This window comes from Malus sylvestris, chromosome 8 (genome assembly GCF_916048215.2).
Source record: "Malus sylvestris chromosome 8, drMalSylv7.2, whole genome shotgun sequence".
NCBI classification, from domain to species: Eukaryota; Viridiplantae; Streptophyta; class Magnoliopsida; order Rosales; family Rosaceae; genus Malus; species Malus sylvestris.
Window position 1 is genome coordinate 19346451 of NC_062267.1, and position 24354 is coordinate 19370804.

At 38.0% G+C, this 24354-nt stretch overlaps 2 protein-coding genes across 2 annotated transcripts; both read right to left on the bottom strand.

Moving 5' to 3' along the window:
* Window positions 1–5132: 5132 nt before the first annotated feature.
* LOC126633489 (uncharacterized) lies at window positions 5133–7390 on the bottom strand. Its single transcript, XM_050304104.1, has 3 exons — window positions 6195–7390; window positions 5593–5821; window positions 5133–5480 (listed from the first exon to the last, which is right to left on the bottom strand). Exons 1-3 carry the CDS (start codon window positions 7118–7120, stop codon window positions 5316–5318), a joined length of 1320 nt encoding a protein of 439 aa, XP_050160061.1. The 5' UTR covers window positions 7121–7390; the 3' UTR covers window positions 5133–5315.
* Window positions 7391–21566: 14176 nt separating this feature from the next.
* Window positions 21567–23549, bottom strand: LOC126631605 (probable inorganic phosphate transporter 1-4). The gene has a single exon (XM_050301725.1). The coding sequence runs from the start codon at window positions 23365–23367 to the stop codon at window positions 21790–21792; it is 1578 nt and encodes a 525-aa protein (XP_050157682.1). The 5' UTR covers window positions 23368–23549; the 3' UTR covers window positions 21567–21789.
* Between the last annotated feature and the right edge of the window lie 805 nt (window positions 23550–24354).

The following is a 24354-nucleotide window of genomic DNA, read 5'->3' on the forward strand; positions in this document are numbered from 1 at the left end:
GGAATCTAAATATTTTTAGGTTAAAACGTTCATAAAATTAAATTAGGATAATCTATATAATTTATTTTTTTTAAAGTTACTTTAAGAAAGAAGTTATCTTAAATTCATTCTTTAATAATCTTAGGCTAAATATTTAACCTAGAAGGGTTGGAGGAAAAAAATTGTTTCTAGGTTAAAACCTAAATTTTTTGGGCTAAAAATTTTAGGTTTTAATCTAAGAGTTGGAGATGGTTTCAGCGGTGCTTAAAATCGAAGTGCTTAATGGAACAAAGCTCATGAGCCATTACGACGCAGATTCATAAAGTGATCACTTCCATCTTTTGTGCAAAGCCAAAATTCAATTCCTTGTAGACATTGTATACTTTTGTATTTCAAGAAAGCATTTGCATTCATTTTTGTGAAAATTTGGGAGTTGAGACTGAGAGCAACTTAAGCCAATAGTGGAACCAAAAAGCACTTTTACAAAAAGAAGATCCGAAGTTGCATCATGGTTTGATGGATTTGGAGCCAAACAACAATGGAGAATCTCATATATGTGTGTGCGCGTGTGTTTTGGAAAGTGCTGTTGAGGACTTGAGAGCTAGGGTTCTTTGGGTTTCCTAAGATAAATTGCTATCCATGTTGATCGTATAAGAATAGTGCTCGCTGTACAATTTATGTTTACAAATCTTATTTATATTTCGAATTTTATATCATAAATACTATCTTAAATCATATGATGTACAACGGTCATGGTCCATATGGCAGGTATGTAGGTAGCTCTATAACCCGCCACAATCAGCTCATGGAAAAAAGGTCGGGTTCAAAAGTGTGATTCGAGTTAGAGGGTCGGTTTGAATGATCTAAAATGAAATCAATATATTTGTATCACATTCATTTTTGCCGACCTACTGTGAATAACCTAAAATATAACTGATTGATCCAATAAAAGATGATTGATACAATTTCCCAAAGAAAGGTAATCATATTTATGAGATGTTTTTTTTTTTCTTTTCATGAACATTATTCTAACATTTAAAAAGAACATGATCAAATAAAGAAATCATATCATTGAGGGGAACATGGACATTGAGGAATGCTCGGTGTGATAATGGATAATCGATGCATGAACCAGACATGCCTCTCATATCCTATCCATTTTTTTTAAACACAAAATCTTCTGGAAAATCACTGAACGCTTCAAATTTTATATACACACATATTTGTAGAGGTAGTGTTGCCAATGCCGGAATACGATCCTATCCGGATCCTCTTTATGAGGATCTTAGGGATATGTTCATTATATCCATTCATCAGTTCATTATACGGTTATAAATTATTTTGAATTTTGTATTTATAATTGAACACAAACAGTATATAACGAAAGCTGACCATATTATGTACGATGTACAATAAACGTCTAAGATGAATTGATTCCTAAAATTCTCACAAGGAAGATCCGGAGAGGATCCTTATCCGCCAATGGCATGAACATTAGTACTACTCCATCCTTAGAGGGTTCCTCTCCTTTCTAGCTAATTTCTTATACTTTTCTCCAATTCTTTCTCCCTTCCTTTATAACCTTTTCAATTAATCTAGCATTTCAAAGCCAATTATTGTACAAGGACATATCAAATATGATGTTATACTGTAGATCTGAGCATATATAAAGCTTTGTTAAAACACAATTTAAGATTATTGACCTGTGTCTTATTAGATTTAAAATATTAGATTTTATGGTAATATAGATTAACAGTTAATATAATAGAGACTAACAATGGATCCACATGCATCTTTACTAAAACTTTTAAGATCAATAAGTGAGCTAGAGAAAAGATTACAGAAAAAATTCAAGATTAATTTTGATAACTTCACTAAATTAAAATGCTTAGTTTTTTTTTTTGACAAAAGGATATTCTAATCTATTCTAAACAACAGAAAGTGAGATTTGAATCGAACTTGAAGGCAAAAAAAAAAAAAAACAGTGCATTGTTAAGTATCAACTTTAACCAAACTTATTTACATCCAAATTTGCCCATTGTTACTCAGTTTTAATTACTACTTTGTCTTGAACAAAAACATTTTTATTGGGATTCATCCATAGAAAATTTGACTGGAAACTACTAGTCTAGATTTTAGTGGTTCAAAATGAAGGAAGAACGAAAACCTAGAGAGACACGCATATAATATTTCAATCTCTTCCAACCCAAGGAAACGAGAAATTAGCAAATTTAATATCCATATGTGGACCAAATTGCTAATATTAAAGTTGTAATGGTAGGGACATAACACACTCCAAGACATATATAAACAACAAATTAATTATAATTAATATCCATATAAATTAATTATAATTAATATCCATATGTGGACCAAATTGCTAATATTAATATTGTTTGGTCAGGGTTGACTACATCCATCCCTATCCCTATCCTCTGGGATCTCCTTTCATTTTCTTAACCAAAACCCAACATGATCTCTCCGGATCTTTTGATAAGGATTTTGGAAATCTGTGAATTGTGTTTGTTCATCGTACATCGTACGATTAGTATTTGTCAAGTATTGCTTGCGTTTAATTTTAAATAAAAATATTTAAAATGATTTATGACAACACAATATATGATGAACGGACACGATTATTCCAAGGATCCTCACAAAGAGGATCCGGTGAGGATTCGGATTCAACCAAAACAACCTAAAAAGATCGGTCAAAGATTATAAAATTTTAAAATCCTAAGGGCCCGTTTGGTAGACTGGATGAGATGATTGAATTGGCAATGACTTGTAACTTATATACGAAGATATGTCAGATAATCCACTCTATTGTGGATTCATGACTCATCATGTCCAATCATGTCTATTTCATATTTTGACATAACAAACAACAGACTGGACTCAAATTCATTTTAGTTGATCATAATCTATCCTATCTAGCCCACCAAATGGCGACCTAAAAATGTTACCAAACACAACCAGTGCTTTTTTGCTTGTTGGACTCTCTTTCTCGACGTGCATGTGGGAGTTGTTAGCAAAATTAACCTAGAAAGATATTTGAATCTGGGGAGGGGTATTATTACCCTTGTGACCTAAGATAACGAAAGTAAAGAAAAAAGGAATCTCACATACTATACATTTTAAACAGTCCCGTTCACCTGATCCTTAAAGGGTAATCACTTACTAGTGTTCCAAATTTTTTCGATAGTTTTGATATTTTTGTAGATATACTTGAAAAATTAGAAAAAGATATGAAAAAGATATGAAAATGAGGGTGAAGTCTAAACTTTATCTTATATCGGAGAAACTGTTAAGTTTAAGCTAAAATTAATAGATTTTGTTGATATTTCCAACGTATTAGTTAAATATCAAGAAAACTTTTATATTTCGTCCAAACCAATGTTTGACATTCTCTAAAGTTTCATTTTAAATTTTCATCATTCAAACCGATATCGCATCAATATTTATACAAATTTGTATACCAATATTTCTACGGATGCCCATATTTTAAACCCTTTACTACTTTATCTTAATCTAACAAAGGAGAAAAGAAAGTGTTCTTTCATCTTTTGTTATTTTACATTTCCATCTACCATTTAATTAATATTAAACGACAGGTAATTACAATTTTCTTAGCTCATACATTCTAAAAGAAGAAAAGATGAAATGAATAATAAGAAAAAGAAAGTTGGGTACATCTAGTATTTTAAATTGGGATGCAACAGAGATTGTGGATCCCGCAAGCATGAAAGTTGAAAGATATTAGCGCAAAGACAAGAAGCCTCCTCCCCCACCCACCACCCTCACATGATGCCCTAATTTTGTATAAATGATAGCCAGTCCCCCCTAAACATTATCCTTCCTACCGGACGAGGACTGCACATGGCTGCTTAGCACCAGATTAATAATTCGAATGTGCATGTTTTGGAGTTGAACCTATCGGTGTTCTGCTAAATTATGTTTTTGCTCTACACGCCAAATTAAAAACCTCACTTACTTGTTACATATTGTTTGAGAGCTATTGCTTTGTCTCCAATTTTCATTAAATTGAATAAATAAGGAAAATTAACGAACGTAATTAAAGACGAAAGTGCTGAATATGAAAAGGGGAGTACGGAAACACTCTCCTAATTTTGTATATGGAATATTGTTTGGCTCGTTAGATGTAACAAGGGGTTTCTAATCATTGTAATTAACACAAACAAAATTAAAATACAGAGTGTAAAACTTTAATTTACTTGCTATTAAAAATGACTTGTTTGAAGTAATGAACAAAGTAATTTCGTTTTAAAGGTAACGATAACTTTCATATGGGTGTGTTGAGTAATATCACTTTTGGGCACATGTGGATGGGAGTGTTGTGGTGGAATAGTGGCATTATGCATAGTGGAATACTCCCCTACTTCTCACGTTACTACTCATCTTTGACAGTTTCTGTCATGGGCATGGCCATGAATTGGTCGGAAGGTCCTTGTACGGAAAAGGTTGAGCAAGGACAAAACTTGTCTATAATTTGAAAAAACAATGTGAATATAGCATATGGGGAAGTTTCTTACCCAATTGTCTTCGGCAATTGGACTGTCAATCTAGATCATTGAAGAAGTAGATTGCTTTGTGAATTCCTTGTTTCGAGATTAGATTGTCAATCTGAATCGTTAAAAATTACGACAAATAAGCCAAATGATTCGGCACAATAATTGGTATGTTGAACTAGGTTTTTAAATAGTTTGATGAGAAGTGAAAGAGGTCCAATAACGAACCTTAGCTTCGGTATTGACCTTCCAATTCATGTTTTCTTTTACTAACCGAGGAAAAAAAGTATTGCTAGATCAAGAGCTAATTGTCTTTGCCAATTTATGTTCACTCGATAAAAATTCCGAAGACGAATAATTTCTCGAGCCCCAAAATACATCGTCGAGGGGTAGGGCAGTGAGCTAGTACACTTGACATTCCCATCCCCAAATTGAAGATATGGTTTTGTGGTACCATTTGGTACGCTTTTAAAAGGCCCTGGCATTGACGATAAGCTGATGAGGATGATGATGCTATAGAATAAGAGACAAACTGGGATCGAACACTTGGTCTCATGATTGCAACAACACAATAATGTAACTTGATGCGGAAGAAAAATGCATCACAAAGGGGAAAGGTGCAAATACTTGTCTGAAATCTCTTCTTCCATTTGATATACATGGTGTATGTACAAGTTACGGTGTGATGACCCAGCCCTCTAACACAGGCTCTCTCTCAACCTCCGATGAGCGTTTGCTCGCCGGGTTGACATTCTCGAAAGCACACTTCAAATTAGTGAAAAATTTACACTACTGAAAGAAAAATGTCTTCTAGACATTCGTATCACAAAATTTTCCGTCCATTCCGTTTTGAACGGCTTTAACAGCAGCAACTCTGGCGGCAGTGGCAGCTCTGTTCGCGGCCATGACTGCCTTGTTCACTTGTTCATCCACCCGCGGGAGGTTGACAGCATTCTCTGCAGCTTTCCCAGCAGCCTGCAAAATTCCAATAAAAGATAAAGAATGAGCAATGAATGAATTAAGTATGTGTTAACCATGGAACTGTGATGTGTTTTAAGTACCAGTTTGAATGAGAGAATAAAAATACCTGAACAGCTCGAACAACTGCATCGGTTAGCGGCAGAAGAGGGTGCTTAAGGGTGCCACCGTCCCATATACCGCATCTTGCATTGCCATTTCGGAAAGTGTAAACGCCATAGCCTAGATTACGACCTTCGTGCCATGACCCCTCGTAACAATGACCGTTGGCAAAGTGGTAGATGCCGAATCCATGCATTTTGTCTCCGAAGTATTCTCCGGCGTATCTATCTCCATTTCTGCAAACAGAACCGAATTCATCAATTAAATTGCATTGCAGCAAGAAACTTCAATTTGCTCAAGTGAGTTCAAATACGAATTTACTCATAAATGCACAATTAAGAAAACAAATCTCAAAGAGTTGGTTAACAAAATCAAATTCTTGACCATAAAATGTAAGAGCAAAACAGAGACTTGTTCAGATGTATTAAATGATACCCACAAACAACCAACCACACAACAACAACCAGATTTCCCTGTTTCATCCACCATGAACAGTTCAAGTAAAGTAAAAAAGAGAACAACCCAAAATTGGTAACCCAAAACCCAACGCAAATCAAAATCAATGGCCAAACCCCGAAAATCTTCGAAATCAGGAACCGAAGAACTGACCTGAAATGGTAGCAACCGAGGCCGTGCTTGGCGCCATACTTGAATTCACCAACATAGCAGCTGCCATCGGAGCAAGTCTGCACTCCGACGCCGTGGCTCTGCCCATTGCACCACTCCCCTGCATACGAATCCCCCGCCGAGAATCTATAAACCCCATAACCATGCCTCAATCCTTGCCTGTATTGCCCCTTGTATCTGCTCCCTCTCGCCCAGCCCTCAATCCCGTAGCCGTCGTATCGGCCGTCGATCCAATCCCCCTCGTATCTGCCGTTGACGAAGTAATTATAGACCCCACTGCCATTGCACTGCCCATTGTGAAATTCACCCTCGTAGAAATCCCCATTGCTGTAGAATTCGACCCCTTCCCTTAAGATCTCCTTCTCCATCCGGGTCTTGTTCGGGTTCGAGTCCGACCCGATGAACCACTGGACCGGCTTCGTGCTGCTGTTGGTCTTATAGAACCGGTGGAAGCGGCACCACTTCGCATTCTCGTCCCAGGAGTGCTTGAGGACGGAGACGCTGTGGTTGATCAGACCCTTGTTCTTGTTCGCCAAGAAAAGCGTGACCGCGACGAAGGCCAGCGCCAGAAGGAGGTTTTCGGAGGTGGGTATTTCTTCGCGGCGGAGGTAGAAGAAGAAGAAGAAGCCGGAGAAGCTGAAGAGGATGAAGAGTGTGATGGCGGCCATCGGTAGGTGCTGGTGGCTGATCCGGGTAGACCCGGATTTATGGTGGGTCAGCGCCGGATTGTAATTCTTGGGCCTCAGCTCTTCTTCATCGTCGAGGTGGTGGTGGTTTTCGTTGGCGGCGGCGACGTCCTCCTCCGTGACGGAGTTGAGGCTGTGAATGGAGGATCGAATCGTCGGCGACGACCGCAGCAGCGACGACTGGGTCCTCGTGAGGTTCGCCTGGCTTTTCTGACCGTCCATTTAGAAAACCGACTGATAGACTGGTTCGACACCAACGTCAGATTCTTATAACTAACGTGGCTGGTATTATCGAGCACACCGGCGGCATCTCGCGCGCAAAACACTCACGGCGCACATTAACTTACCACTGGATCCACCGCCGGCGCAATTTAGCACCAACTGAAAAACAACCAACTGTTCTGAAGATTCAAAACCGAGACGAGAGAGAGAGAGAGAAAGAGAGAGAGGGTGAGTCTGGAGTTTTGCCTGCAGAACCGGACCGGCTTCGAGCCTTTTGATTTTATTGATGCTTCATTTTGGAGAGAGAGGGAATGATATTTAATATGAGCCGTCAGATTCTCATCAGACGGTCGAGGTCGATGATGAGGTATGGGCCGTTGGATTAGACGGGTTTTGGGATAGTCCCGATCTTGACGGGACAGATGTGGTCGTCGGATCTTAGATTCGGCTTCCGCTCCTTTTCATTATACTGTGCAGGCCGGCACGTGCCACCTCCACGTCACCATCCTTCGGAGCTGTGTTCACCTGTTACGCAATTTCTCATCAGAATATAGTGTTAGAAACTTTAAGTTAAATCAAACAATAAGTCAGCAATGATAAATTGATACTGAATTATCTAGAATTAAATCTAAAATATCTTATTGACAAGTAAAAAAATAAAATAAAATTAGACGTGTGCAAACTATAAAGTGACCTTTCGATATTTTTAATTAACTTAATTGATTGATTGATTGATATTAATTCTTGGAGATGCAAAGTACTGGTTCAAGTGTGCCAAGTGAGAGTTTCTTGGGGTATCACTTTGCATAGAAAATAAAGTAAATTAACGATGAGATCTGCCACAACTCACCGGGAAAAATAGTAAAATATTTATATTTATTTATATTTAAGCATGCAAATATGCAGTGCAAGTGGGGGCCACCCTCCCATACTTTTTGGAAAATTTCCCAAAACCATGTCTAATAATTTGTCAATTTCTCATGCATTATGATGCTTCGTGTTGTAATTTGTATACTGAACAGGCTTCTGCATGTGAGAATTGAGAGCACCATTTTGCACCTACCATATGCCAAAAACAACACCAATAATATTACACATTAATGTGAAATTTGCTAGCTACTTTTCAAACATTCGTTTTCACTTTTTTTTTTTTTTTTTTTAAGATGGTACGTGGTATCGACAAATAAATGTTGACAAAGAACAGACACACGTACAATTAGTGAGTCATAAATTTGAATATTTGGAATTCGAATGTTTACGTATGCGAGCAATTAAATTTACCTGACATGGGTGATTCCAGATGAATTGTATGTGTTCAACGATCATTTTAAGACGTGTTCTCGATGAAGCGTGGTGCTTGAAGACTTTCTTTCTTGAAAAAGTATAAAAACAACAACTTTTCTTTGATTTCGTACCTGTTCTCTTACCATTCTTTATATAGAGAGAAATAACAATGGGATACTAATTAAGACCTACAACCTGTAAAACAACCAAGAGATTACAAATCAAAGTTAATTAGAGATTTCACAGAAATGTTTACATTTCAAATCCGTGGCTAAGCCGCGGAGTGTCCCTTATGGCAGATAAGTGTGAGGCAAGGCACTTATCTGCCCTACCAATTTCCGGAGTGTCCCTTATGGAAATGGCAGATAAGTACCTCGCATCAATCAACAAATAAACCATAAATCACAATAAGGCATAAGGGTTAAGGATAGGAACCAATCCAGTAAGGATATAAAATAAAAATAAAGTCCAAATGATCCAATTGAAAAAAAAAGAGAGACATAAATCTTCCCGCAAAAATTGTCATGTTTACTATGTTGTATTCTCGCGCCTTACGTTAAACTTACTGTACGATAAATTTTGATCATATACATAACCGACGTAACGAACTAGACAAACACAAAAATGAGTTGTCACATATTGCATAGATATATAAAAAAATAAAAACATGGCGTTAAAAATTTGACCTAAATTCTATGTTCAAGCACAATTTCAAATTTTATAGTTGCATGCACAGCCGAACCTTTTCGTGTTCTTTACTAAGTGACAAAGTAATAAATTATGTTTAATACTTGGGTCCTCACCGGGGAGGACCTAACCTACTGATCCAGTTAAATATAGCCACGTGTAATTTATAAAAGCTCTCTAAACCTATAACCAAACAACCAACAATAACCTTGCATCTATAACCAAACAGCCAGTTTCTCCTTCAAGCCCATGCACCCCCCCCCCCCCCCCCCCACAAAACAAGTCATAGGCCAGTTTCTCCTTCAAGCCCATGCGCCCCCCCCTCCCCAAAAAAAAGTCTTAGGTCTGGCATTTTGGACCCAACCCATTAACCCGACCCGACCTATTAATATTTGTATTTGAATGGATGCTTAACGGGTCGGGTCGTTAACGGATGAATTCGTTAACAACCTGTTAAATAATGGGTCACTTTAAATCAACCTGTTAGACCCGTTAGGACCCATTAACACCCGTTAATAGATGATATTTTAGTAATTTTAGTAAAATCTTAATAACAAAAAATAAACTTTATGCAAAAAAAATAATAAAAATTGTTAACAGGTGAAACGGATAACTCGTTAGCATAACAAATTGGATTTGGATGACCCGTTAACTTAACGGGTCAGGTTCAACCGACACAAACCCAATACACCCGACCTGTTTACAGGTCTACCCAGTCCCAGATCTCATCCCGTCCCTCTCACTTCCGTCGAACTTTGCTCTGTCGATCTCCAACCAAATTTTGGGAACTTTAATGAAAAGCACCCGGTACTGTTCACTTTAACGAAAAACCACATTTTTACACTAAAAAGTCAATCATGGTACTATTCACTTTACCCTTTATTTTATCCTTATCATTAAAACTCAAAGTTTTCAAGCCATTTTCATTAGTTTTCCAACAAATTTTTTCATCAATCTCTCTCCTCCGTCTACCTCATCCTAATCCCTATCTTCTTAGGGTGACCTCACCCCGAATCCCTCTTTTCTCCATCAACCTCATCCCAATCCCCTCCTCCAACCCGTTGCTCCATCCACTGTAGCAGCTCTCCAAGACAATGAATACAGAGATTATGAATATTAAATTTTTTGATCTCAAAAATCGATCTTTGGCCTTTTTGATTAATAATATTTACAGAATGATTTTGAATAAATACAGAGGAAAGAGAGGGACTGAAGGTGCGTCTCCAGAGAAGAGAGGACTGGAAGCGGGTCTTCGGAGAAGAGAGGGATTCAGGGTCAGGTCTCCCGGAGAAGAGAGACTTTTTGGAGTTGGAGAATAATAAAGACCGGGTGTGTTTGGTCACGTGTTTAAAAGAACAGTGGCGTGTTTGGTTATAAGAATAGCAGAGTGCGGGGTGAAACTTGAAAGGACAAGTGTTTTAAAATGGTTGGTCGATACAAGAAGTCAGTGAAATTAGGTTCTCCCCAGTGAGGACCCAAGTATTATCCATAAATTATAGCTTTGTTGACCAAATGAAATAGAAAATATCGTTATTTTACGAAACCAAACGTCATCCCTTGGTAAATTTGCTTTTCCTTAGTCCATGTATAATCATTTAAGCAGATCTTCGTTTTCAAAATTTGTAGGCTACCTGCACCACAAACAACACCCGAAAGTTAACATCGAAAAATATCATCTAAGTTGATAATGCTTTACCGGGATAGCAAAAAATAATTATGTCTATCTATAACAGTGCAAATTCAATTTTCATTGATTCTTTTTCTCTCGTACAACTAATTATTTAAATCACTAATGCTATTGTTTGTCAAAAAAAAAAAATCTCATGTAATCAACTATAAATGTTACTGTAACTGGTGTCATGCTAATTACATGTATGGTTTTGATGTAATCTCGCATAAATAATATAATTATGTGAGACATATTGTCAAATTACTTTTAGTAAGGTGTAGTAATAGTAGAACAACAAGTGGATACTTAAGAAGTCATGCGTACCTATCACTTCACTTGTATATAGTTTTGGACAATTACTGAATTTAATAAATACTTTGTAACTTAAAAACGATAATGTGTCTTTTATTTTTTGGAGAACAAAAAAAAAAGGATAATGTTAAGTGTTCTTGCTTTTCTCTTGCAATTCCTTCTCAAGTTTGATTTGGCTCCCAAGCGTAGCTTCATAAGTTGCCTCAAGTCTCGATATGTCATTTTCCTGAGCACAGATCAAGGCCTTGGTCTAAGTATTGGCTTGGAAAAAGCAAAGGTAAAAAGACAGAAGAAAAGAAAAGAAGAAAGCAATACCAAAAGTTAGAGGAAAGAAAACCAAATATTGGCTTTGATAACGCTTCTCCTTAATGGCCTCCTAAATTGCGACCTCTCTGAGATCAGTAGGGGAGATAGATGAGAGGACCAAGGCCTGAGTATGTTGGGCATTGTGCAAGCTGCTCGCGTCCTAGGGAAGTGGCTTAAGTTGAAGAGAGGCGTGATTGTTAGGCTCAAAGCTTTATTAAAAACCCCTTCAGAAATGGCTGGCGGAGTAGAAAGGCCTTCAACATTTCTTTGAAGTGGAGATGAAGCGCAAAAGAATTCGAATGAATGACTTATGATCCATGAATCGATAGCCAAGGTCTAGGAATCTGGACGCTGGGATCGTTCATCTTGGTCTGTTACAACTATTAGAAGAACTTGGCTCGTCAAATCTTCAACAAGACTTTTTAGCCTCCCAAAAGTGGTGTCTCCCCCTCTTCACCACCTGCTGACGATGGATGATGGACACCTTCCTCTATTGAAAAAGTGAGATCGATGGTGACTGGAGCCTTGTCCCGATTGCCACTATGGCTACCAAGCAGCTTAGACTTCTTTTTCGAAATATTCGGACAAACCTCATTGGGAATTGTTTCTTCAGACTTCTTCCTCTTCTCTTTCTCGGGTTTAGAAGCGGTTTTGGCATCTTTAGGATCTAGGGGCAGTCTAGCCATTTTCGCACCAACCCATTCTGGGTTAAAGATGGGATGATTTGAGCAAATGTCTGTAATGACATTCCTCCCATGTGCTCTCTCCTGTTCATGAGCTATGAGCCATTTCCAACTCTGGTGGGCGGAATGAATGATTTTGAAAGCCCTATCAATAAGTTCAGGTGATAAAGGCCCAAAGACTTGACCTTGATTTTCCGAACTTGCTTAACCGGTTTGTTGGGAACCCTAGCTTGATTTATGTCTCATTCCTAGCTCCTATCAACGAGAAGGATGTCAATGTACCAATCATTGTCTTGACCAGGGAAACCAGTGTTGTAAGGCTTTCATCTAAGACTAACTCGAGTTTGAAGGTAGTATCGAGTGTTCGTGTTCCTCCGTAGTGCATAAAGGACAAGGAATCAAGGAGTCCCAACTCAACCCGTACCATTCATTCAAACATTCAAAGTAGGTGATTATCTGAAAGGAAGAAGGGGTGAGGTTACAAATGCTTATTTGAAAGAAGACGAGAATTGCCTTTAGAAGGGGTGATAGGGGAAACCTCAAACCTAAATTAAGGTACTAGGGATGAATCCTGGTACAAGGATGTTTAAGGTCTGAGGGAGGTGGAAGTTCTTCAGTAACCTCATAATTATCTTCCCAGCAAACTTTGCAATACATTCATAATATGGGGGCGACCAGCCAAAAAAACTGCTTCTTCTTCTGTATTACGGACCCTTACCATTGGAAGATCTGGAGAAGAATCATTACTGCCAAGAGAGGTTGAGTGCGTTGATGGAAGATTAGCCATGAGGTGCAGAATTCTGGAGAAGTTGATGTAGATTGGGGACATAGGGTGATGGATAACTTTGTGTGGAAATAAAGATTAAGGTACGATCAGGATTTAAAAGGGAGCATTTCAAATAATCTAGTCGTTGAATACGGAATTACCCGTTTTTGGGATTATATTTGATTAGAGATAAAAAGGTATGTCGAAAGTGATTTCTCATTTCCCAAAACAAGATATGGAATTCCATCATTGCTCATTTTATGACACGAAACTCGAAGCTACACGTTTGAGGGCTAAAACGCCTCCAACTCTTCCAGTAGTCGAACTACTGCAAAACAATAAAAAACCAATCAATACATATTTCAGCTTGCTTTGAAAGGGTTTATGCATAATTAGGGGCAATTGTGGGACCATGATTTTCTAGGGCTGGGGAAAGGCTGATTGGAATAACGTTACCTCAGAAGTCCAGTCATGGACTCGGCAACTCCGAGCAGAGTTGTATCAAACGGAGCAGTGGTTCCATCGTCACCCTGGTCTGAGGCAATAAGAGAAGTGTGACCAACTCTGCCATAATGACCATACTTGTTTAGCAAGGCATGTGATCTAATTGGGATATGGACACAATCAGCTTGCTCACAGTTGTTTCTTGTAGGTTACTTGAGTTCGTGCCTCTTCAATTCATGGTGGCACACGAATTAAGCTCCAACACTTCTCTATGAATTTTTAAAGTAATTTTATAGACAAATACTTCTCATGTGCTTCTTTATAGATTTTTTAAGTAATTTTATGAAAAACACTTTCTCATGTGCTTTATACGAGAAGTGATTCTGAACGTGCCCAGTAAACATCTTTGAATAATGAATGTAAAAGTACATAATTTGGATCATTGAAGTATATAAAAAAAAATTAGTGATTGGGATGACTGATAAATGGGTTTGGGCTGGCCTCGGCTCTTATATATATCACCATCTCAAAAAGGAATTCACCTCTGCATCCAATTTGACACACATTTAGCAATTATACACCTCCATGTGATAATTCTTTACATTCTTCTGAACACATACCTGAGGCTGAAGCTCATTAGTTGGCTATTATCATTATTTTCTAGCTAGCATTACTTTGTAGAGGATGGTCCAAACTACCATATATTGTATTCCAAAATACACACACACACACACACACAACATAATCAAGATTGGTTTCCTATATACAGTACTACTACATGTGCATGTTCTGAAGCTCTCTAACTCTCTAAGTTCTCAACCATATACATACATACATATATATATATATATATAATGCTAAAAAAAGAAATGTGAAATATTATTTTCTATTATAAATATGTAAAAGTTAGATGGATAGCCTTTTTAGTGAATGAAGCGAAGCAGGTGTAAAATGTCACACTTTTTAGTGAATGAAGCGAAGCAAGTGTAAAATGTCACACTGAAACGATAGCACAAGAGGATAACAAATAAAAGATGGAGGAAGAGATGATGTTATTGATCATTCTTTATTTCTGTATGTTTTGATTGCAGAGTAACTCGTATTACTACATTTTGAAATTTACAACCCTCAGCTTTGAAAATATGTTCCTTTTTGTTTCCAAAGTCTATTCCAATTTTCATGGGCATTGAAAGTGTGTGTGTGTGTATAACAATGCCAATGTTGACAACTAATCTGTGAGGGGCATTGAAAAACTTTACCAAAGGCACTGTGGGCATTCACTACCCCAGTATTTTTGAACACTCCCCCTTGGATGCCCACATATCAACATCAGTTGCCTCATTAAAACCTTGCTTGGAAAAACCTAGTGGGAAAAAACCATAGCGAAGGAAAAATAGTACAACTTTACCTGGATTGTTGATATAATGTTAAGTATGCTTATGTTGCCTCGTTAAAACCTTGATAGGAAAAACCCAGCAGGAAAAATCCTAATCGAAGGAAAAAGAGTACAACATGCATGTATCATGGATGCTCCCCCTGATATACATCTCCCCCTGATTTCGCATTCTCCAAATTTAGCTGTTTGGTAAGTCGACGTAATCTAATACTTTGCACTAACTTCTAAAACATGCATTTTGGCAGAGATTTGGTGAACAAATCTGCCAGATTTTCATTAGAACAGATTTGTTTGACTTCAATAACTTTAGCCTTCTGGAGTTCATGTGCACTGAAAAACTTGGGAGATATGTGTTTAGTCTTATCGCCCTTGATGAATCCTTCCTTCATTTGGGTAACACATGCTGCATTATCTTCATGAATGAAAGTTGGAGTGTCTGTCTTTGAAGTTAGACCACATGAATTCCAGATATGATGGATCATTGATCTTAACCAAGAACATTCACGACTTGCTTCATGTAAAGCAAGTATTTCTGAATGATTTGAAAATGTAGCAACTAATGTTTGCTTTGTTGAGTGCCATGAGATTACTATATCTCCATTCTTAAACACATATCCAGTTTGTGAGCGGGCTTTATGCGGATTAGAGAGGAAACTAGCATTTGCATATCCAATAAGGACCTGGTCATTTGTGGAGTTCTTTGAGTAGAAGATACCCATGTCTGTTGTCCCACGAAGATATCGCAATACATTTTTGACACCCTTCCAATGACGAATTGTTGGAGCAGAGCTATATCTGGCTAACAAGTTGACTGAAAAAGCTATATCTGGTCTAGTACATTGTGCTAAATACAACAAAACACCTATTGCACTCAGATATGGTACTTCTGGACCAAAGACCATTTCATCATCTTCTTTTGGACGTAATGGATCTTTGTTAATGTCCAAAGAATGAACGACCATTGGCGTGCTGAGTGGATAAGCTTTGTCCATGCCAAATCGCTTCAGGATTTTTTCAATATAAGCTTATTGGTGGACCAAAATTCCACTAGCACAATGCTCGATCTGCAAGCCGAGACAAAATTTCATTTTTCCAAGGTCTTTCATTTCAAATTCACTTTTCAGATATTCAACGGTTTTATTTAACTCTTCAGGAGTTCCAACTAGGTTCATATCATCGACATATACTGCCACTATAACAAATCCAAAGTTGGATTTCTTAACGAACACACAAGAGCAAATGACATTGTTGATGTATCCTTCTTTGATTAAATACTCATTGAGATGATTATACCACATTCGTCCAGATTGTTTTAGCCCATACAATGATCGCCTTAATTTGATCGAGAGCATACCTCGTGGTTTTTACTTGTTTCAGGCAACTTGAGTCTTTCTGGGACTTTCATATATATGTCAGTATCTAATTCTCCATATAGATATGCAGTGATGACATCCATAAGTTGCATGTCAAGTTTTTCTGAAACTACTAAACTTATTAAGTAACAAAACGTAATTGCATCTATTATAGGAGATTATGTCTCCTCATAATCAATTCCAGGTCTTTGTGAAAAACCTTGTGCAACGAGTTGTGCTTTATATCTTGCAATCTCATTTTTCTCATTGTGTGAATACCCATTTGTAACCCACGAGGTTTACACCAAGCGGGGTTTGGACTACTGGTCCACAAACATTTCACCTTTCTAAGGAATTTAATTATGCCTGGATTGCATTTTTCCACTTAGGCCAATCTTGTCTCTGTTTACATTCATCAACAGAGCGGGGCTCAATATCATCACTTAATATGATTTCAGTGGCCATTGCGAATGTGAACATATCGTCGATGATTATTTCATTCCGATCTCACAATTCATTAGTACATGCATAATTTATGGAGATTTCTTTGCTCTCATGTACTGCTGTCTCTTCAGGGACATGTGTCTCATCAAGGACATTTTCTTCTTCTGGAAGTCCAGAATCATGAATTGTAAATTTGTCATTCATTCTCTCTTCTTGAATGATTTCATTTGGATTTAGCTGTACCCTTGTCTTTCTTTTTCGAGGGGCTAAATATTTTGAACCTAGGGTCTACCACGTTTCAAGCGTGCACTAGATGAATCATTCGTAGCCACTTTATTTTGTCCAACAAGGACATCAATCCTTGCAGGTGCATTTGCAGCTGGTATATATGATTTTGTCACTTTCATAGCATCATTAAATGCATCTGGCATTTGATTGGCAATGCTTTGAAGATAAACGATTCATTTCATTTCATTTTCACATTGAGTGCTACGTGGATCAAAATAAGACAATGTGGGAACAATCCATGTCAGCTTTTTCCCTTCTTCTGGAACGGTCTTTTCTCCCCCTAATGACGGGAAGACTATCTCATCAAAGTGATAATCAGCAAAACGAGTTGTAAACATATCACCTGTCAATGGTTCCAAATATCTAATGATAGATGGTGAATCAAAACCCACATAAATTCCCAGTCTACGCTGAGGTCTCATTTTAATGCGTTGCGGGGGTGCAATAGGCACATAAACAGCACAACCAAAAACTCGTAAATGTGAAATGTTTGGCTGATGCCCAAACACGAGTTGTACTGAAGAATATTGGTGGTTTGTTATAAGTCTCAATCGAACCAATGATCCAACATGTAAGACAGCATGTCCCCATGCAGAAACTGACAATTTTGTTTTCATAAGCAGAGTGCGGGCTATTAACTGAAGCCGCTCGATCAATGCTTCTGCTAAACCATTCTGAGTATGGACAAAATGAACGAGGTGTTCAACATCAATGCCCAATGTCATGCAGTAATCATCAAAGGTTTGAGACGTAAATTCACTAACGTTATCAAGTCGGATTGACTTAATGGGATAATCTGGGAACTGTGCTCATAACTTAGTTATTTGAGCAAGAAGTCTCGCAAAAACTACATTTTGAGTAGACAAGAGACAAACATGTGACCATCGGATAGATGCATCAACCAAAACCATAAAATATCGAAATGGTCCACATGATGGTTGAATAGGTCCACAAATATCCCATTTAATTCTTTGTAAAAATGATGGGGATTCAGCATCAACCTTTAGTTGTGATGGTCTAATTACCAACTTCCCTTGAGAACAAGCCTTGCAAGGGTTATCATTTGAGATAGCAATGTGTCTGCTCAATAATGGATGTCCATTAGAGTTGGTAATGATCTTATGCATCATGGTAGATCTTGGGTGACCCAGACGGTCATGCCAAAGCATGTAAACTTTTGAATCAATGAACTTCTGGTTCATGACAGTATGTGATTCAACTGTCTTTATATATGTATAATACAATCCACTCGACAAACTACGCAACTTCTCCAATATACGCTTTTGGGTATCATTGGAGGTAATGTATAAATACTCCACATTTTCTGCATTTTTCGTTTCAATGTGGTATCCATTTAAATGTATGTCTTTGAAACTTAACAAATTTCGAGTAGATCGAGTAGCGTACAATGCTTTCTGTATGGACAATATTATTTCATTTGGTAACATAATCTGGGCCTTCCCTGAGCCTTAATTACATCTGAAGGTCCTGATATTGTTGTTACCTTTACTTTTGTAAGCATCAATCTTGAGAAATACTTTCGATCTCGAAGTATTATATGCGTAGTTGCGCAGTCTGCAAGATAAATGTCTTCGCCATTTCTCATGCTTTGAGAATGACCATAGTTTTTATCCATGTTTTCTGAGTAAGGGAATCAAAGTTAAAGGCATGTTATAACAAGAAATTTACATGCCACTTTTATTGAATCTGAAATGCTAGTTTTAAACTACAAGTTCAGCATAATAAAAGTACATCAAACATAAACGATTTAGTCGGACCGGTATACTTCATTCCCCCTTTCCACAATGAAGTCTGAAACATCTAGGTGGGTTGTGTTCAACTGTCCTGATAAGTCACACATGGTTCAAGTATATTTATTGGTTTAGTCTGGTCGAGAAAATTGGTCTCGACACCCTTCTCCTTGAGGGAGGCTTGATACAGATCCTTCAGAGTTTTTAGGAGCATTGTTCATGTGAACTTTGCCTTTGTGGCGATTCACATTTTTAAAGCTCGGGCCTGAATTATGCCTTGGAACCTGGTTGTGAAACTGACCACCATGGTTCTTACATTTCCTGTTCCACCGAACTCGCTTGTGGCCACGTCCTCATTTATGATTATCGCCACCAGAGGATATGGCGTTCACTTCGAGGGAAGCATCATTCACTTCTAGGAATGGTGCAGATCTAGTAGGTCGGGAATGATGGTTTTTCATCAGGAGCTCATTGTTCTGTTCAGCTACTAGGAGCACAGATATCAGCTGGTTGTATTCAGTAAAGCTTTGTGCTCTATACTGCTGCTGTAGGAGCACGTTAGAGGCATGAAATGTGCTGAAAGTCTTTTCCAGCAAATTTTCCTCAGTAATAGTATCCCCACAGAGCTTCATCTGAGAGGTAATTCTGAACAACGCAGAATTGTACTCTGCCACTGACTTGAAATCCTAGATCCTTAAGTGAGTCCACTCATAGCGAGCTCTTGGAAGAATCACCATTGTCTGGTGATTGTATCTACTTCTCAAGGCTTGCTAGAGAGCTAACGGATCTTCAACCGTTAAGTACTCGCTCTTTAGTCCCTCATCAAGATGACGATGAATAAAGATCATGGCCTTCGCCCGATCTTGAGAGGATGAGCTGTTCTCTTCCCTGATGGTATCTCCAAGATTCCCTGCTTCAAGATGGATTTTGGTATCTAGTACCTAGGTAAGGTATTTTTTTCCCAATAATGTCCAGGGCAGCATATTCAAGCTTCGCCAAGTTCGCCATTTTCTTTTCTAAAAGAAAAATGAGATGTGTAAGAACTTGCAACAATATGTATTCCTGGAGGAATATAGTGTTATAACTTCTGATTCTTACAAATTTTTCATTTTGATCTTCAAGCCAAAATGATAAGTACTAGAAACTTTTTGCTCGAGATTTTTAGGGTGAATGAGGAGGGCGATTGTACTGCACCATTCTCATTGAAATAATATAACATAGGATGGGCGATTATTCCGCACCACTCCAGTAGCAGGAAAAATTTAAATACTCAGAGTAGGGCAGGCGATTATACCGCTCCACCTAAAATTGCAATGAAATTAAACAGCAGGCAAATTTAAATATGCAAGTTAGGATGAGCGATAATACCGCTCCACCTAAAATTGCAGTAAAATTAGATATGCAGTCCAAGATAGGCGATGATATCGCACCATCTTGGATCGCAGTAAAATTAAATTTGTAGTTCAAGATGGGCGATTGTACCGCACCATCTTGGATTGCAGTAAAATTAACATAAATAAATACTGGGTTACAATATCTACACCAAACAAGAATCAAAGAGGTATGTAACTGTTAGGTTGAGAACTAGAAGCAGACATGGAGCAAACAGTTCGTCGTGAGGGTATATCGCGCAGTTGAGGTAGAAGAAGAAGATGAACAGTAAAAACCTTAGAGGAAACATTTTTTTTTCGTTCGGCGAAGAGAAATGATAGAATAGTTATATTTAGAGACTCGTGCTGATAATGTATTAAAAATATGTAAAAGTTAGAGGGATAACCTTTTTAGTGAATGGAGCGAAGTAGGTGTAAAATATCACACTTTTTAGTGAATGGAGCGAAACAGGTGTAAAATGTCACACTGAAACGATAGCACAAGAGGATAACAAATAAAAGATGGAGGAAGAGATGATGTTATTGATCTTTCTTTCTTTCTGTATGTTTTGATTGCAGTCGAGTGCTCTATTTATAGAGCAACTCGTATTACTACATTTTGAAATTTACAAACCCTCAACTTTGAAAATACGTTCCTTTTTGTTTCCAAAGTATATTCCAATTTTCATGGGCATTGAAAATGTGTGTGTATAACAATGCCAATGTTGACAACTAATCTGTGAGGGCATTGAAAGGCTTTACCAAAGGCACTGTGGGCATTCACTACCCACCAGCATTTTCAACATTTTCTACATCTTAACCTAGCTATACATTGTACGCAGCAACAAAATTCAGAAGCCTCAGAGAGTCAGAAAAAATCCAGGACTATGGTGTACAGTTAGTCAAATTGATCAGCTGCATGTAGTTAAAAAGCTAGACTTCGGTTGATCTGGCATTATTTGTTAAGATAGTACTGTTATATTTTGACCGAATAAATACACTTTTTTCTTCTCCTGTATGGTACCAGATAAATGGACGCATGCTACATATTAGTCAGTTATGTACAAATAAAATCAATGCACATGGAGACGGTATTATAGTTCCACTCAAAATCTTTTTCAAAGTATAAAGAAGACTTCATATAGTGATTTATATGAGCATGATTATCACTTGCTCATATATAATATACGTACGGTTAAAAGATTGATTAATAAACAATTGTAACCATTGATCATAACTAAACCAGAGATTGTAATTATACTGTGTATAATCTCATCTCATGTAATTTTAGAGCAGTTTGTCTAAATTTTGGATTCTTTTAATCTGCTCCCAAAAGCAATAATATTGTTAGACGAGCAAGCAAGCATCACAGTCCTTGTCTTCAACCACACTTCCTGATAAAATCATATCCTTAGATGATAATAGTGATAAGGTTATGAGATATAAATATTGAGAGATGAGATTATTGTAAACTTCTATATACCAAATATACAGTCCTTAGATGCAAGGACTGTGATGCTTGTTTACAATAATCTCATAACCAAAGCAAGATTCTTGCATCTGTTTATACGTTTATCAGTATAGTGAAAATTATCTCTTCCCGAATTTCCTTTTCTACATAAATTAATGAATGAAATTGCTTTGGTTTCATCAGTCAATGCAAAAGAACTTTAAAAACAATAAATATTCACTTATTTGGATCCTGATGATAAGAAAAATAAAAAAATTCAAGACATTCGCCACATGATAAAAACGACTCTGATCATTCATTAATTCTAATCGTCCAGATGTACTACACCAACTGAGCAATCAAATTATTGAGAACTAACAAAAGGAAACTATCTAGAGCAAAATTAAGAAAAAGTAAACCTAAAAACTAAACTCAAATTCTTACACCCGCAAATTCCTTAAAAAAAGCTAAACTCTGCTGGTCTGCACTTCAGCTTCATCTTCGTTCTCTCTTGACATCTCCTCTAGTGATTTTCCCTTAGACTCTGGCACCAAAAACGTAAAGAAGAACCCAATAACATTGATTCCTGCAAGCACAAAGAGAGCATTCTTCATTCCAATTCCAGCTGGGTACCCTGGATCAGCCTTAGCCGGGTCTTGATTCTGAGCTGCATACAGAAACCCGAAAGCCCCTATAATCGCTCCCAACTTGCCAGAAGCCGCTGAAATCCCATGACAAGTGGACCGAAGCCTAGCTGGGAAAATCTCCACCGGCACAACAAACGTTGTAGCATTGGGTCCAAAATTGGCAAAGAAAAATGTTAGGCCATATATGACAATAAATCCAATATTGTGTTGAGGTCTAGACCAGTGCTCATATGGAATTGCCAAGACAAGCATGAAAACAGTCATGAAAAAGAACCCAATTAGCTGAATTGCAAACCGGCCAATGTAATCAATGAGGAAGACCGTGGCCCAGTATCCTGGAACTGTGCCGCATAGGGCTATTAGGGTTTGTGCCCTAGCGATTTTGAAAAGCTCATCTAGGGCACTCATAGAGCTTGCTGACGGCAGCCATCCCACGGCGCTGAAGATGTCCTTCTGGAAAAGGTTTTGGCTGTAGTAAGCAATGTCCAGCAAGAACCAACAGGTGGTCGTGCCCAATAAATGTTTGCCGTGCCGCTGAAGAAACTCTCGGGAAAATAGACCAAAACTTGAGGACTTGTTAATATGGGCATGCTCTTCTTGTTGCAGCTCTTTGATTTCAATGTGCAACACTTTAGTCATGTCTTGGCACGCCTTGCTTTGATCCTTGGCTACCAGGGCAGTGTAACGAGGGGTCTCCGGCATCTTCATTCGGGAGTAGAAAGTCAACAAGGCTGGGACTGCTCCGAACATGAGAATAATCCTCCACACATAGTCTGCCTGGGGGACAGTCGACCCAAGTGGATCCACGGAGTAGGGCTCAGCATGGTATAAAGAATTAAAGATAGCAGAAACCACAATAGCCACCACCCCACCAGCCAAGATCCCAAACCCTTGCATAGCAAAAACAGCGGCTATAAACGCCCCTCGGCTCTTTTTGTTGGAGTACTCCGCCATGATCGTGGCCGAAAGTGGGTAATCACCACCAATACCAAACCCTAGCCAAAATCGGAAAAAGCATAAAGTGGCCATGACAGAAGTTGGGGAGCTACCCAAAGAAAGGCCGGAACAAATAGAACAACCCACCATGAGCATTAGGGTTATGCCGTAAACACGCTTCCGGCCGAGCTTGTCACCCAGCCACCCAAAGAAGAGCTGACCGACAAGGGTTCCGCATAGGGCAACTCCATTGACCGCGCACGCCACATTTGGGGGTAGACTACCTGGCTTTGAAGACCCCGGAACATGGTAATAAATGCGGCCAAGGAGCTTGGTGACAAGTGAGATGCAGAATAGGTCGTATGAGTCTGTGAAGAAGCCCATACCTGAAATCACCACCGCCGTAAAATGGTAAAATTTTGTTTTGGCCGAGTCCAGCTGGCTCAGGAGTTCAAGCGCCATGACGAAGGCCTGTGAATTTCTCTCTCTCTCTCTCTCTCTCTCTCTCTCTCTCTCACTTTCAGATTAATTTGTTTGTTTCTAAACTCAAATTATTGAATAGAGTGTGCGTAGTGAGAATTTTTAAGGGTTTTAACGAGAGGAGTTAGAGATGTTTTTGGATTCTGTCTTTCTGTGCGGGTGGTAAGTGAGCTAAGGAATATACTAGGGAATTATATGATTTTGCAGTTGTACCTCAGTCACTAGATAAATATTACTAAATACATAAATATGCATAACTAAAAAAATATTCATGTTTTGAACTCCAATTTGGAATCAAACAGTAATTTGGGCATATCTAACTACAAATCTACTCTCTCTCTCTCTCTCTCTCTCTCTCTCTCTCTCTCTCTCTCTAGTACATGAATATTTTTACACTAGAGGAGACACTAGGAGAGGGAGAGTTCGGCTAAGCCACACGATATGTAGCCTAATTTGGTATCGAATTCGTCATTCACTTCGAACATAAAACTCTCATCTCTCTCTCTCTTCTTAAATTACATTTGTCAATTTTCTTTTCTATTTACTTTAACCACAACTTGAAAACCAATTAAGAAGAGTATTATCTTTACTTTGTATTGTATTCCTAATGAGTAATTGTGAAAGTGTCGTGAATCTTTTATCGTGTTTTAGCCATTAGATACGTTTGACATGCATATTCAATAGACATTAATGATTGTTTCTTACTAACTTTTTACTTGAAAAAAAAAAAAAAAACTAATAAAAAGGGCTTGAAAGCTTTGAGTTTTAACGATAAGGACAAAATAAAGAGTAAAATGAATAGTATCATGATTGAATTTTTAGTGTAAAAATATGATTTTTCGTTACAGTGAACAATACCGGTAACTTTTCGTTAAAGTTCTCTAAAAAAAACTCAATCCTGTTGTGGGTCGGGACTTAGACTCCTTTCGGGCTTTGTTATGAATTTAGACTTTTTTCGGGCTTTGTTCT

Excerpts from the sequence above, each read along its gene's own strand:
- LOC126633489 (XM_050304104.1), bottom strand. The coding sequence starts at position 7,120 with ATGGACGGTCAGAAAAGCCAGGCGAACCTCACGAGGACCCAGTCGTCG. Across the intron at positions 5,822-6,194 it reads CTCGGTTGCTACCATTTCAG|AAATGGAGATAGATACGCCG; the intron begins GTCAGTTCTTCG and ends TTCTGTTTGCAG. Across the intron at positions 5,481-5,592 it reads CAGTTGTTCGAGCTGTTCAG|GCTGCTGGGAAAGCTGCAGA; the intron begins GTATTTTTATTC and ends GGAATTTTGCAG.
- LOC126631605 (XM_050301725.1), bottom strand. The coding sequence starts at position 23,367 with ATGGCGCTTGAACTCCTGAGCCAGCTGGACTCGGCCAAAACAAAATTT.